The 11898-nt window shown below is 42.2% G+C and overlaps 1 protein-coding gene across 10 annotated transcripts in view; it reads right to left on the bottom strand.

Moving 5' to 3' along the window:
* Positions 1 to 312: 312 nt before the first annotated feature.
* Positions 313 to 11898, bottom strand: part of pax6b (paired box 6b) — a 21360-nt gene continuing 9774 nt past the window's right edge. For 4 of the 10 annotated variants that reach the window (XM_055037056.1, XM_055037057.1, XM_055037051.1 and 1 more), the window contains 11 exons: positions 11830 to 11853; positions 9391 to 9521; positions 8984 to 9019; positions 8684 to 8899; positions 8150 to 8315; positions 4615 to 4773; positions 4347 to 4429; positions 4065 to 4215; positions 3057 to 3169; positions 2659 to 2800; positions 313 to 1935 (listed from right to left, as the gene is read on the bottom strand). In XM_055037056.1, coding sequence (XP_054893031.1) covers positions 1850 to 1935; positions 2659 to 2800; positions 3057 to 3169; positions 4065 to 4215; positions 4347 to 4429; positions 4615 to 4773; positions 8150 to 8315; positions 8684 to 8899; positions 8984 to 9019; positions 9391 to 9521; positions 11830 to 11853 — 1307 coding nt within the window. In that variant the 3' untranslated portion in view covers positions 313 to 1849. The remainder of the gene's footprint in view (positions 1936 to 2658; positions 2801 to 3056; positions 3170 to 4064; positions 4216 to 4346; positions 4430 to 4614; positions 4774 to 8149; positions 8316 to 8683; positions 8900 to 8983; positions 9020 to 9390; positions 9522 to 11829; positions 11854 to 11898) is intronic. The other 6 variants (XM_055037059.1, XM_055037060.1, XM_055037053.1 and 3 more) reach the window with 4 other exon arrangements.

Here is an 11898-nt window from a genome sequence, read left to right as displayed (position 1 = left end):
AATGCAGGAATGATTCATGCTTCAAAATGGACGCCAAAAATAATTTCTTTTTAAAAAAAGGCTTTCTTTAAGACACTTTTTTTTTTACTGTACAAAATGTTTTATAGTTTTCACAAAATACATTTAGAAAGCTCCATTTTAAATAAAATTAAATTGAAATATTTAAGAGACAGCGTGTTTTATCTCAGAAGCAAAGCTCAGACTTAAACCCCGGTATGTGTCCATGTTCTACGTACACACTGAAACAAAAATGCAAAACTCAAAAAAGAGCATGGTGACAGATGATGCTAGAAAAGAAAACAAAAAAAAAATAAAACCCATCCCATGGTCTTTAATTATAAATAAGGACTGTTCGACTGCAGTCTTCGAAGCCAATGTAGTTGAACAAAATGTGCTTACAAAATTTTGCAACACAAAACTAATATCTTTAAAAAAAAAAAAGAAAGAAACATTGTGTTCTAGATGAAATACAAAGGCTTTGGTCTGTTTTACAATCAACAATGATTAGATCTGATATGTACTTGTAAACAACTGCCAAACACTTAAGTTTAAAACTCTGTCAAGCAATGTTTAATCATAATTATAGGAATTAAATATTTCTAGTTGCACATTTTTTTTTTATGACCATAGGACACTATATTACAACTATACCTAAGAGACAAATTGTACCTGACCCTAAAGAAATGTATTTCATGATGCATGGAACATTTATAGAATATTCTTGGGAATGTAAAACTGAAATTGACTTTTATTGGAGAAATCTTTCTGGAAGATTTCCGAAAAAAAGGGAAGACAAGTACTTTACATTTGGACATTAACAAACTGGATTATATCGAAGACGCAGTCAACCATTTACAGAATACAGGTGTTTGGGGGGAAGGGCGGCGTGGAGGGGGGCGGAAGGGGGGTCTTGCTGCACCTGTTTTCCACGCGTAATGTTCTCGGTGGTAATCTAAAGAATCAATCCAACCACAGAAGCAGGAGGTCCAACTTGTGTTGCAAGCTGTGCCGTCTTTTGCACGCTTGGAGCTGTTGATAGGATTCCCAATCTAATAAATGCAGGGCCTTGCATCAGAGGCCGAGACCGCCGCGGCCTCAGTGGGTGGATCGACTTGGAGTTTTCCTCCACCGAATATCCATTCGCAAACAAATAGGACCAATAAATAGTTTTTTCTTATTCTTTTTTTTTTCCTGTCACAGTAAGAATCTTCCCTCCAGCTTTTTTCGTCTTTAATGATATGCGTCCAGAGACCATGCAAAAGGCTGGTAGAAAGTCTCGATATAAGCAGATTAAAAGATAGTCATGGCAGATTCTCTCAACTTCTCCTTTAGCAAAAAAAAAAAAAAAAAGAAAGAAAGAAAAAACCAACATGGTTTTCTAGCAGTCCGTCTATCAGTACTTGATCTTGTTTTTTCTTTTTTTCATATTAACATACAAATGGCCATTTACAAACACATCAGAGAAAAAAAGGGAAACAATGACTGAAGTTGGAAATAGAAAAAGAACGGATAAGTTTTTGTTCCATAAAAATGTAACACCGGGCACTTTACAGAGGTCCATATGTTTTTTTCTGTCTCTCTCCACTGTTGGTCTCTCTCTTCCAAGTCCTCGTTTGAATGTGCCTAGAGCTACACAACAGCACACTGTCCCAGCGGGGGGAAACAAAACCCAGACGTCCCAAGGCTCTCCCAGAGTCCCTTTCGTTCTTTCCTCTCCTGGCTGTTGCCTCTTCCTCAACCCTCTCGTGCCATTTTTCCCCCCTTTCTTTCCTGTGCCGTTTATTTGTGAGGAGCACTGCCGGAGGGCGATGGTGGAGTGGGTGCTTACAGGGTGAAGTAGCTCTTCTCTCTACTGTAGTCTTGACCAGTACTGAGACATGTCAGGCTCGCTCCCTGGGACTTGGACAGGGACAGACACTCCAGGAGAGATGAGTCCTGCAAAGACAAACACAAAGGGAAAAAAAAAAAAGAAATGAAAAAACATCATTCAGAAATCCATCAGCAAAGAGGAGAAGTATCTTTAAAGGTCGTATGTAGCTGAGTGGATGCACTGTGTGCAGTTAGAGGTGACACCGGGACAGAGTGTTGTACTTTAAAAGCTTGTAAAAATGAGCGGACAAGCTTTGGGGCGGGGTGGGGGGGCTGCGGTGAGTCACAATGCTCTGCACACGGCCGCTCTCTGAAACGCTTGCAAGCTCGATAAATTGAGGCCACAGCGATGGCATTTAAACAGAGAGAGTACAACAGCAAATGAATCAAATTAATTAGCAATTTAGCACAGAGGAAATGTGGTTATGCATGATTAACTCTTCATGACTATAACCGGTATGTATGGCCCTCTGAAACAGCACCCTAATGGGGTGGAACTAAACTATGTGCTGGAGTCGTGGGGCTGACATGATGGCCTAGAGTGGCAATGAAATGAACAGGGCTCACACTGCTGCAGGAGAGAAAATGATTTGATATTGACCCCGGGACATTTAAAGGATGGAAGTCTCTCAAACAGACGGGATGGGAAGGTAAAGCTGCAGCGACAGATCATGAATCAGAGATGACTATGAAGTACCCCCTAATTACAGGAGAGGTGGCAGATATTTCACAGTGCTGCGATTAGCTCCCATACAGATGTTGTTGGTAAACAGTAAACTTTCTGCCTACCTGTTGAGGTGGTACCAGAAGTGGTCATTGATTGGCTGTTCATATGTGCCTGCATATGAGGGGGCGTGTATGTGTCGTAGCTCCGCCCGTTCACAGGCGGACTGGTAGGCAGCATGCAGGAGTAAGAGGAGGTCTGGCTGGGCTATAAAACGAGGAGAAAATTATTCATTAGCTTAGCCAACCATATTTTCAGCTCAGCAGTCTGTAATAGCTTTTATGCTGCAGTTTGTTATATATCCCTGTCATAAAAGCCATTATTTCTTGCTCTTGTCTTTTTTTTTATTCTTTTTCTTTCTTAGGAAGACTTTTAGGGTGTCTGTTTGGACTTACTTCAGGTGTGTTTGTTTTCAGACTGACAGTAAACCTACATCAGGAACTGAAAGGCCCTATGCACTTACTTGCATAGGTAGATTGTTGGCCATGGTGAAGCTGGGCATGGGGGGCAGCGCACTGTAGGTGTTTGTTAGTGCAGAGTCAGGCCTGCCAAGCATTGACCCTGAGGTGAAAGACACTGTAAGGAGATGGAGAGGGAAAACAAACGTCAAAAACAACAGAAACTGTGCTCATATACACACAAGGAGTCCTTTGATCAACAGAGCTCATCTCATTCATGGTCTCATTCAACATGCTGATGGGCCCAGAGAGATACTGTACAATACTTCTCAGGCGACTGACTTTTGAGCATGAGCTCAAGCTCTGCTGGTGTGCTCTCCTGCCTGATTCTGCAATTACACGGACAGTCAGCTGTGAACTTTTACTCAGTCATCCATTAAAAGAGAAGCACAGCTTTTCTTCCAGTGTACAACCCCCCTTTACTGTATCAGCCCACTCAGACTATGACTTGGTTACTGTTTAGTGATATTTCAGGCAGATCTTGCATGATTTGTACCAGTAAATGATAGAATGTGTCACTGTAAACGTTTCTGACATTTATTTGATACGTGTGTATGTGTTTTGGAAGTAGAGCCAACATTTTGGAGTGATCTTGTCAGTTCTACGTGAACTTTTTGGAAAACTACAATCTCACTTTAGCTTACAGAGATAGTTAGTCAGTTTGGACATGTATGCAAATTTTTTCTTGTCCCCTATTTTTATAGTCTATTTTCAATCAAAAACTAGCTTCATGGTGCAATTTTGCATGGTGAAACAGCTACCATATGTCTTTAAAAATGTAAATTTAGCCTTTCCTGTATAGATTCCTTCAGGGCCGACAGACTTGTTTTTGCAGCAGTTTCAAAAAGTGGATCTTCAGAAAAAAAAAAAATTGTGGTAAGGTGATCCCCGAATTTTAACCACAGCCCAAAATACCAGGTATAAGTTTTTTTTTTTTTTTTTTTTTTTTTAAAGGGACACTCCAAATATTAAAATATTTATAAAATGAAAGAGGTTGTGAGTGGTGGGCCTACCCGGTGTGGTGGGCTGAGGGATGGCTTGGTAGACGCTGGTGCTGAAGCTGCTGCTGATGGGAATGTGACTGGAGGAGTTATTGGCCTGTCGACGCTGGTTCCGCAGCTTCTCCTCTCGCCTCCACTTCGCTCTTCTGTTTGAGAACCATACCTTTGATAATAAAATTTTTTTTAAAAAAGTAAATACATAAATTACTATATACAATTTTTTTTTCTTCCCAAAGAACAGAAACCCCAAAGAAAGAGTCTGGTCTGCAAACAAAAACAAGATGTGAGCCGTACTTGTATTCTTGCTTCGGGCAGGTCGATTTTCGCCGCTAGTCTTTCCCGTGCGAAAACATCTGGATAGTGCGTTCTCTCAAATTCTGCAAATGAACAAATCAATCAAACAAAGAAACACGAGTCAATAACTACAAAGGTGCGTGGATGTTGGTTCATAAAAACGGCTTGGGTCATTTTTCTCTCTCTCTCTTTCACCTCAGAATAAATTCACATGGTCACCGGGAACATTGACACGACTATGGACTAAATAATTGACTGATTTCTGGACCTTTTTCCAGCGCCTCGATTTGCTCCTGCGTAAAAGACGTGCGGTTCCTCTGCAGCTTCCTCTTGAGCTGCAGACGCATCTGCGTCTCCTCCGAGTCTTCTCCGTTCGAGCTGATGGAGTTCGTGTTTTCTCCTGCGCCGTCCTGCTGTTGGCAGCCATCTGAGAGCAGAGCAGGGAAGGGGGGGAAATCGTTAATGGAAATATACATTCATTTAATCTAATTGAATAATTAATTATCTTGTTGCATGAGCCTACAGCTAATTGTACAGAGCGCTGTGCTACATCATTAATTAAGCCCCTCCCCTCCCCCTTTTTCTCCATCATGGTTAATTTAATTCAAAATCGGAGGAATTATTGCAATTTCTTCCTAGTGTTGCCAGATTACTGACGAGTGCCTGCGTGAAAGAGGCTAGTGTAAAAAACAAAAACAAAAAAAAAACTGTTTTTAATGTGTTTAGAAAATATTGTGGGAAAAACAGGATGGCCCTGCGCACTTCTCGTCTCCCAACAATGGTGTGTGTTCTCAAAAGGTTAAGAGAAATGTGTCAAGAAGTGGCGAGCCTCTTTTCAGAGCCTATGAAATGTATTAAAACCCCAAAACTCTGCGCCTCTCTTCCCCCCACCCCACCCCCACCTCCCCAACCCGTCCCCTCTGTTTTCTAGGACAGAGCAGCGCTTCAATGGTCGCTCCCATATGGGCGTTGGTAGAGCCATTGAGGTGACCACCAACTTTTGAATAGGAGAAGACGCTTTTCAGAATGATACAATGCCTCCAGGAGTAAGGGGAACCATTAAACTATGGACACAGCCAGGGACGACCAGCGAGCCCTCGGTGGGTGTAATATATGGGAGGAGGATGGTGGTGTCAGGGGTGGAGGGGGGTGACAAAAGGATCCTCTCTCTGTGGAGGCGCGCAGGCTATAGTGCTCCGGCATTGTGCGTACGAGGATCCTAGTCAACAGAGCTTTGAGTCCAGTGTGTTAACCCTTATCCACTACCATCATTAATCACGTCCCCCGGCCAGCTACACGCCAGTCAGGATTTCTGTCTTCAATTGGAAACAAATGAGTGAGGAGAGAGCATGCAACCCCCTGAACAACCCGAAATAGGGCCAATCTATTCACTGCCCCTGCTTGTCCGCGGTGGGCCCAAAAGGCCCCCTTCAGATGCAGGGCGAGGCTTATCGACTAATGTCTGTCTTGTTGTTGGACATCATTATCACACCGAGAAGTTAATGCGAAATTAAGCAGCGGGTGAGCCATTGGAGGGAGGTTTATGTAATATCTCAGCGATGCGCATCCCTGGCGTCAAGGCCAGCGTCTTTTTTTTTTTTTTTTTTTTTTGGGTTTCGTTTTGGAACAAGTGTGGGTCCATCCCTACGCGCCACAAGCCACGTCAAATAAAACGTGTCCACTTGATGGTAGATTTGAGATAATCTACGAGCAACTATCGACGTGTTCACTTGGGCCGAGATATATAGCAAATGTTTCAATATGCGAGTCAGAGGAGGACATCTGATGTTACTTGACAATTTCCCCTGCTGCATAATGGACAAGGTATTCATCTATAGACCGACAGTTTGTGTCCGCGCTATTTGTTTCTTCGCTCCGGATAATCCACAAAAAAAAGGAGCGAATGTGCGGCTATTATCCGTCTGCCAGACTCACTGACGCTCGGATGGGATTTTGTTTTCTTTATAAAAAGCGCTGGGAAATAAACTCATTCTTTAGCATCGCGGTGTCTCAACCAGTCAGGCGGAAAAGCAGCAGCAGCAGAAGAAGAATAAAAAAAAAGAAGGGAGACACCGAACCAATTGCGGCACCTTTCAGCTGCTGAGGCTGGATCAAAACACTCTTGAGAAACCGCTTAAAACTGAAAGAGAAAGTGAGAGACTAAATCCTATAGACGGGATTTGGAGCCATATAGGCAGCGGAGGAGAAGGAGAAAGGGATGAAAGAGGGAGATCGGCACCGAGGTTTTTATTCGTCAGTCTTTGGGATATAGAGCTGTCTTCTGTTTGGGGCCCCTGTCACTCTCCATGTAACCTTTCTGTGTGTTCAGTCCGCTTGACTGATGGAAAACATATTTTAGATCCCCTGAGACAAACACTTTAAACCGTTAACATTAACAACAAAGATTATTATTATTATTATTATTATTATTATTATTATTATTATTATTATTATTATTATTATTATTATTATTATTATTATTTAGGTTAATTATGATACTGCCATATGTCATGTTATAATAATAAAGCAATAAAAATAAAGCAATAGCACTTTAATTATTATTATTATTATTATTATTATTATTATTATTATTATTATTATTATTATTATTATTTAGGTTAATTATGATACTGCCATATGTCATGTTATAATAATAAAGCAATAAAAATAAAGCAATAGCACTTTAATTATTATTATTATTATTATTATTATTATTATTATTATTATTATTATTATTATTATTATTATTATTATTATTGTAACATTGCTGGGTATATAATGCTCGTAATTCTATGATAATGTGCAATTTATAAGTACATAATACATACTTATACGTTTGGTAAATACAGCCATTTTCAATATGATATAATAATATAATAAATAAAATTATTATTCATACTACTTAATAATAATAATAATAATAATAATAATAATAATAATAATAATAATAATAATAATAATAATGTTTAATAATTTGTTGTACTGCGTGGTGACCACTCCACATATTGAAACTGTCATTCCATAAATTCTAATTTCCTCTGCACATTCTCAAATGCACACTTGCATTTCCGCCTTGTGGTTGATGTAAATCATACACAAAATATAATACTTCCTTGTTTAATTTATTCGTTTTTTTTTTTTTTTTAACAGACAAAATTTGTTACGTCTGATCTTTTCTGCACAAAGTTAGGCCTGTAATGCGCAGGCCCAACAGCACCGAAGCCCTCTGAAGTGGAACGTTTCCACAGCAGCCCCACCATCCATCTCCACGCTCCCGCGTGTTGCCATAATGAGACACAAAGCCCCCCTCTAATGAGCAATTACACATAGTGCGGGCCGTTCCCATAACCAATCATTGCGTGTGAAGGAAAACATTCCTTTGTACTGATATCCGCGCACAACGCTCCGCGGCTCTGCCTCCGCCTCTTCATCAGTGGAAAAGGGGAGGAAGTTCAGGGCTGTTGGATGGACACCTCGGCTGAAAGGACAAGCCGTTGTCACGCACATCCATGTCTGGGACAGTGGAGGCATTCAGGCTGCATGTATGGCCTTCAGCTTCCTCTAATAAAACAATCTTAATTGATGGACTTGTTGGGGAAGGTGCAGGCCGACAGCACCTGCCTGCAGACAGACTGGCACGGCAGCTCTTTCAAAATTTTAGCTGCAAATAAAATATATCAGCGACTGACCGCGTCAATAAGAGCTGGAGAGCCCGGCCTTTATCACTGCAATAATCAGATGGAGATGCGGAAGCCGCGTGCGTCAAGGTGTCTCTATCGCCGCTGCGCGATAATGAGGCTCACCTTGGTTGGGCTGCCCTGGCACTGATGTTCCGGGGTACCAGCCTGGCCGGGTCCCCCAAGTTCCTGTCTGACCGTTGAGCATTCTCAGCTTGTCATACATGCCATCTGCGCCCATCTGTTGCTTTTCACTCGCCAGGTTGCGGAGGACTCTGTTTATTGATGACACCTGAATGACAAATTACATATGATCAAACTGAGTCCGAGTCAGAGGAGGAACTGCAAAATAAATAAATAAATAAATAAAATATGAAGATGTTCACTGTGTTTCACCACACTAGAGCGTGAAAGATGTACAATCTTAAAATTTGGGGTGTTTCAAATGCGCACAAATGGTTCATGCTCGGTTGGCGCGTGACAGGAGGGGTTGGGGGGGGGGGGGGTGATACTGTACTGCCCCTCCACTTTGAAACGCGGTGTATTTAATAAGACTGAATGGTTGGATGCCCCATCTCTTTTTCCTCCACTGCATGGGAAAAAAAGTCACTTCATGTGGCAAATTAAATCATGCACGCAACTTCCAGTCAATGCACTTACGCTGGGTATGTTGTCGTTGGTGCAGATCCCCTCCGACAGCAGCCGGTCGCGGATCTCCCAGGCAAAGATCGACGGACACTCCCGCTTGTACTGCGCGATTTTGGCAACCACCTCCGGAGTGGCGACACGGGGCTTGCTGCCGCCTATCGCTCTCGGTCTTATGGAGCCAGTTTCATAATATCTGCCCAGGATCTTGCTCACGCAGCCGTTGGACACCTGGACGGGGAACAAAAGACACAATTCACATACATTATTTATGACTATTAATGGAATGTCTATGATGGCTCAAATAATTTTCACCTTTTCACTGTCCAGCACTTGGACTTCATCATGGGTCTACAAACACAGAAAATATGCCTTCAATTGTACATTAGGCATTTTTCTATATAATAGCAGGCAGAGTACTTTTCTTTGTGTGGTTGTTGCTGTTGTCGTCGCTGCTCGCGGTCTAATTACATTTGCAGTGAGCAAATTATAGAATTTGATTGCCTTGAAAGGGACAGAAAACCGCGTTTTGAAATGATCTTTTAGGAGTTGCGTCATTTCCATTCTGCTCCAAGAGATCATTTTCAGACTGCGGACGCAGTCTCCATAAAGATTTGATACATTTGTTTTCACTTACAAAATTAAAATAATCATGAAAAAAAATTTAAAACAAAATAAAAAATAAAAAAGATACATCAACACAAGAAAAACTAAAATCTCACCTGCAGTATCCTGGAGATGTCGCAGGGTCGAGCGCCACTATGAGCAAGTTCAACTATTTTCTGCCTGGTGGAATCCGGCAGCGGTCTGCCATTAACAAACACACCACCAAGCTGGTTTACGCCACTGTGACCTACATGGAGACAAAAGCGTCGGAGTCATCACATCACAGCGCAGCGTGGCAACAGAAGCAAGGAGGGGAGAAACAAAAGCAAAACAAAACAACAACAAAAAAAGGACTGTGTGATAAAGCACAGTGATTTTCATGTAATGGTGAGCAGGGTGACTTAAAGCGTTCAGGAGAACCGAGGTAAAGATGCAACATAAAGGCAGCGTCACGGTCAAACCGAAAGAAAACCTTTCCTCTCCAGAGGTGCTTCCAAGAGCTGCTCTCCTCTGATAGCAAACCGAGGCTGACACATGCAGAACAGGACAGCAGCGTCACACAAACCAAGCCGAAACATCTTAATTGGGTGACAGGAATCATATTTGCACGATCAGCTGCCTGCAGAAGATGCAGCCAACCTTTCATCAAACCGGCAAAACTTCTCCATCCTGCCACAAAGACCAGCACTTCACCCAACAGCAAGCTTCTAAATGTCCATCGACATCCCTCACAATGTTGTATAAAAGTGACGGAATGGCTGAATTCAGTTAAAACGCAGCATTTGGTTTTAAAACGAGAGGCCATAAATCCGAAATCTTTGCTGCAAAAAGACGCGTAAATATGACAAGCATTTAAATGTAAACTCCAAAATGATATTTGTTGTTGTTGTTGTTTGTTGTAATGTCTTAAAAACCAATAGGTTATTTAAATAAATAAATAAATAAATACATTTCCTTAAACTTATTTTATTGCACTGCTGTAAAGCAAAGAATAAACCCGCAAACCTGAAGCCAAATGGGAAAGCTGACTCCCCGGAGTGCCTGCGCTGCGCTCTGATTCTCCGCTCCCTTCCCCTGCGCTGCCGCCCGGTGCATTGACTCCGGGAGCAGAGGCTCCTTAGCAATAAATAAGCTCCAAATATAGAAGAGGGGGAAAATATGATGAGCCTGCCTGACATTTGTCTTTAAAATAAAGCTAGCTGCACGTCAAGTTTGAGCTTAATTTCTGGAAATGGGCGGAAGTCGCCTCGGATCATGCATGGGAGGCTAATTGAAAAGATCAGTTGGAGCACTTGTGGCAGGCATGTCACTTTATGACACCGCTCCGCTTTTGAAAATCGCATCGTCACGACAAATAGTAGCATGATAAAACGACCCTTTCTGTCTGCATTTGGATATCACTCAGACAAAATTGGACGCTACTCGTTTACCCTCCGAGGGAGACTTCGTTTTAAGGTGGCCGGGGGCTACGCGCGGTCACACAAACGAGGGCGCGCCTGGATTCTTAACATATTAAAAGTGACATGCAGTTTTTTTTTTCCTCCCCCTTGTTTGTATTTGACAACAAATGCTCATAGCCACTGCAGTCCTGTTGTGTGCAGTCGGTGGGTGTCTTTACTCTGCGCTGTGCAACATCCACTCGACTATGAGTGCAGACTTTATTTATGCTATGAGAAGGAAAAAAAATACATATATCCCTTTCATACTTGACTGGATGCAAACCTGTTTAACTGAGCAACATCTCCCTTTTGGCCGCAACGTGTAATAATCTCCCAGCGTGGATCTGATTGATGGTAAATCCATTATCATCCCTCTTGCTCTTTTGGTAATTCCAGGATTAAGTGGAATTAATAGACTTCTTACGATGAAATTGGCCCATTCCAACATTAAGCTGCGCCGCGTCTCCTCCGCCGCTCCATCACCTCTGATTTATGCCTATCATATAAATCCTCCGGATCAATAAAACCGTCAGATAAGGACGTCGCATAAAAATCAAACTCTCTCCGTGCGTCCGAGGTTAAGTCTTAATCATGGCGGCAATTCCCTCAAGTGGCCGCAGTCGATCTCGCCCGCTGGCGCTGATTACGCGCCCTTGTATTCTATTGCGAGTCGACTAATAGGAAAACATATGGTGTCAATTTGGACGCTCCCCACCATATACACCCAGGAGTTATTAGCACAAAAGCCGGCGAGGCCGCCGCGACCTTTAGACAACCCAAAGGGCCGGGCCGAGTGATATCTCCTCGGCAATTCGCAGCAGACATCACACGCCAAGCCAGGGGAGCATCCCATTAACATCAATCCGCAGCAAAGCAGGAGCGCAGGGGTGTTTGTACACAGCGTTGATAATGCCCCCCCTCCCCTCCCCCAATCATCTCTTGTAAGTGACAAGCAAGAAAAAAAATACAATAAAAATAGAAAAATAATAAATCATAATAATAATAAACAAATCCCACCACTTCGGCTATCCAATATCTTTGGATTAAAATGCGCACAGATTACAGCACAGACATCGAGGTATATGGAGAATAATGTAATAAAATTATTCCACACACCTTCATCACAGATGTCATACACCTCTTGTCCAGCAGCAAGAGAGAAAATGTTTCATGTTTATCCTTCTT

The sequence above is a fragment of the Poeciliopsis prolifica genome, unplaced genomic scaffold (assembly GCF_027474105.1).
Source record: "Poeciliopsis prolifica strain line A6 unplaced genomic scaffold, Auburn_PproV2 SCAFFOLD011, whole genome shotgun sequence".
Classification (NCBI taxonomy): domain Eukaryota; kingdom Metazoa; phylum Chordata; class Actinopteri; order Cyprinodontiformes; family Poeciliidae; genus Poeciliopsis; species Poeciliopsis prolifica.
Note: the sequence above shows the minus strand (reverse complement) of the source record. Positions and strands in the feature narration are given on the sequence as shown.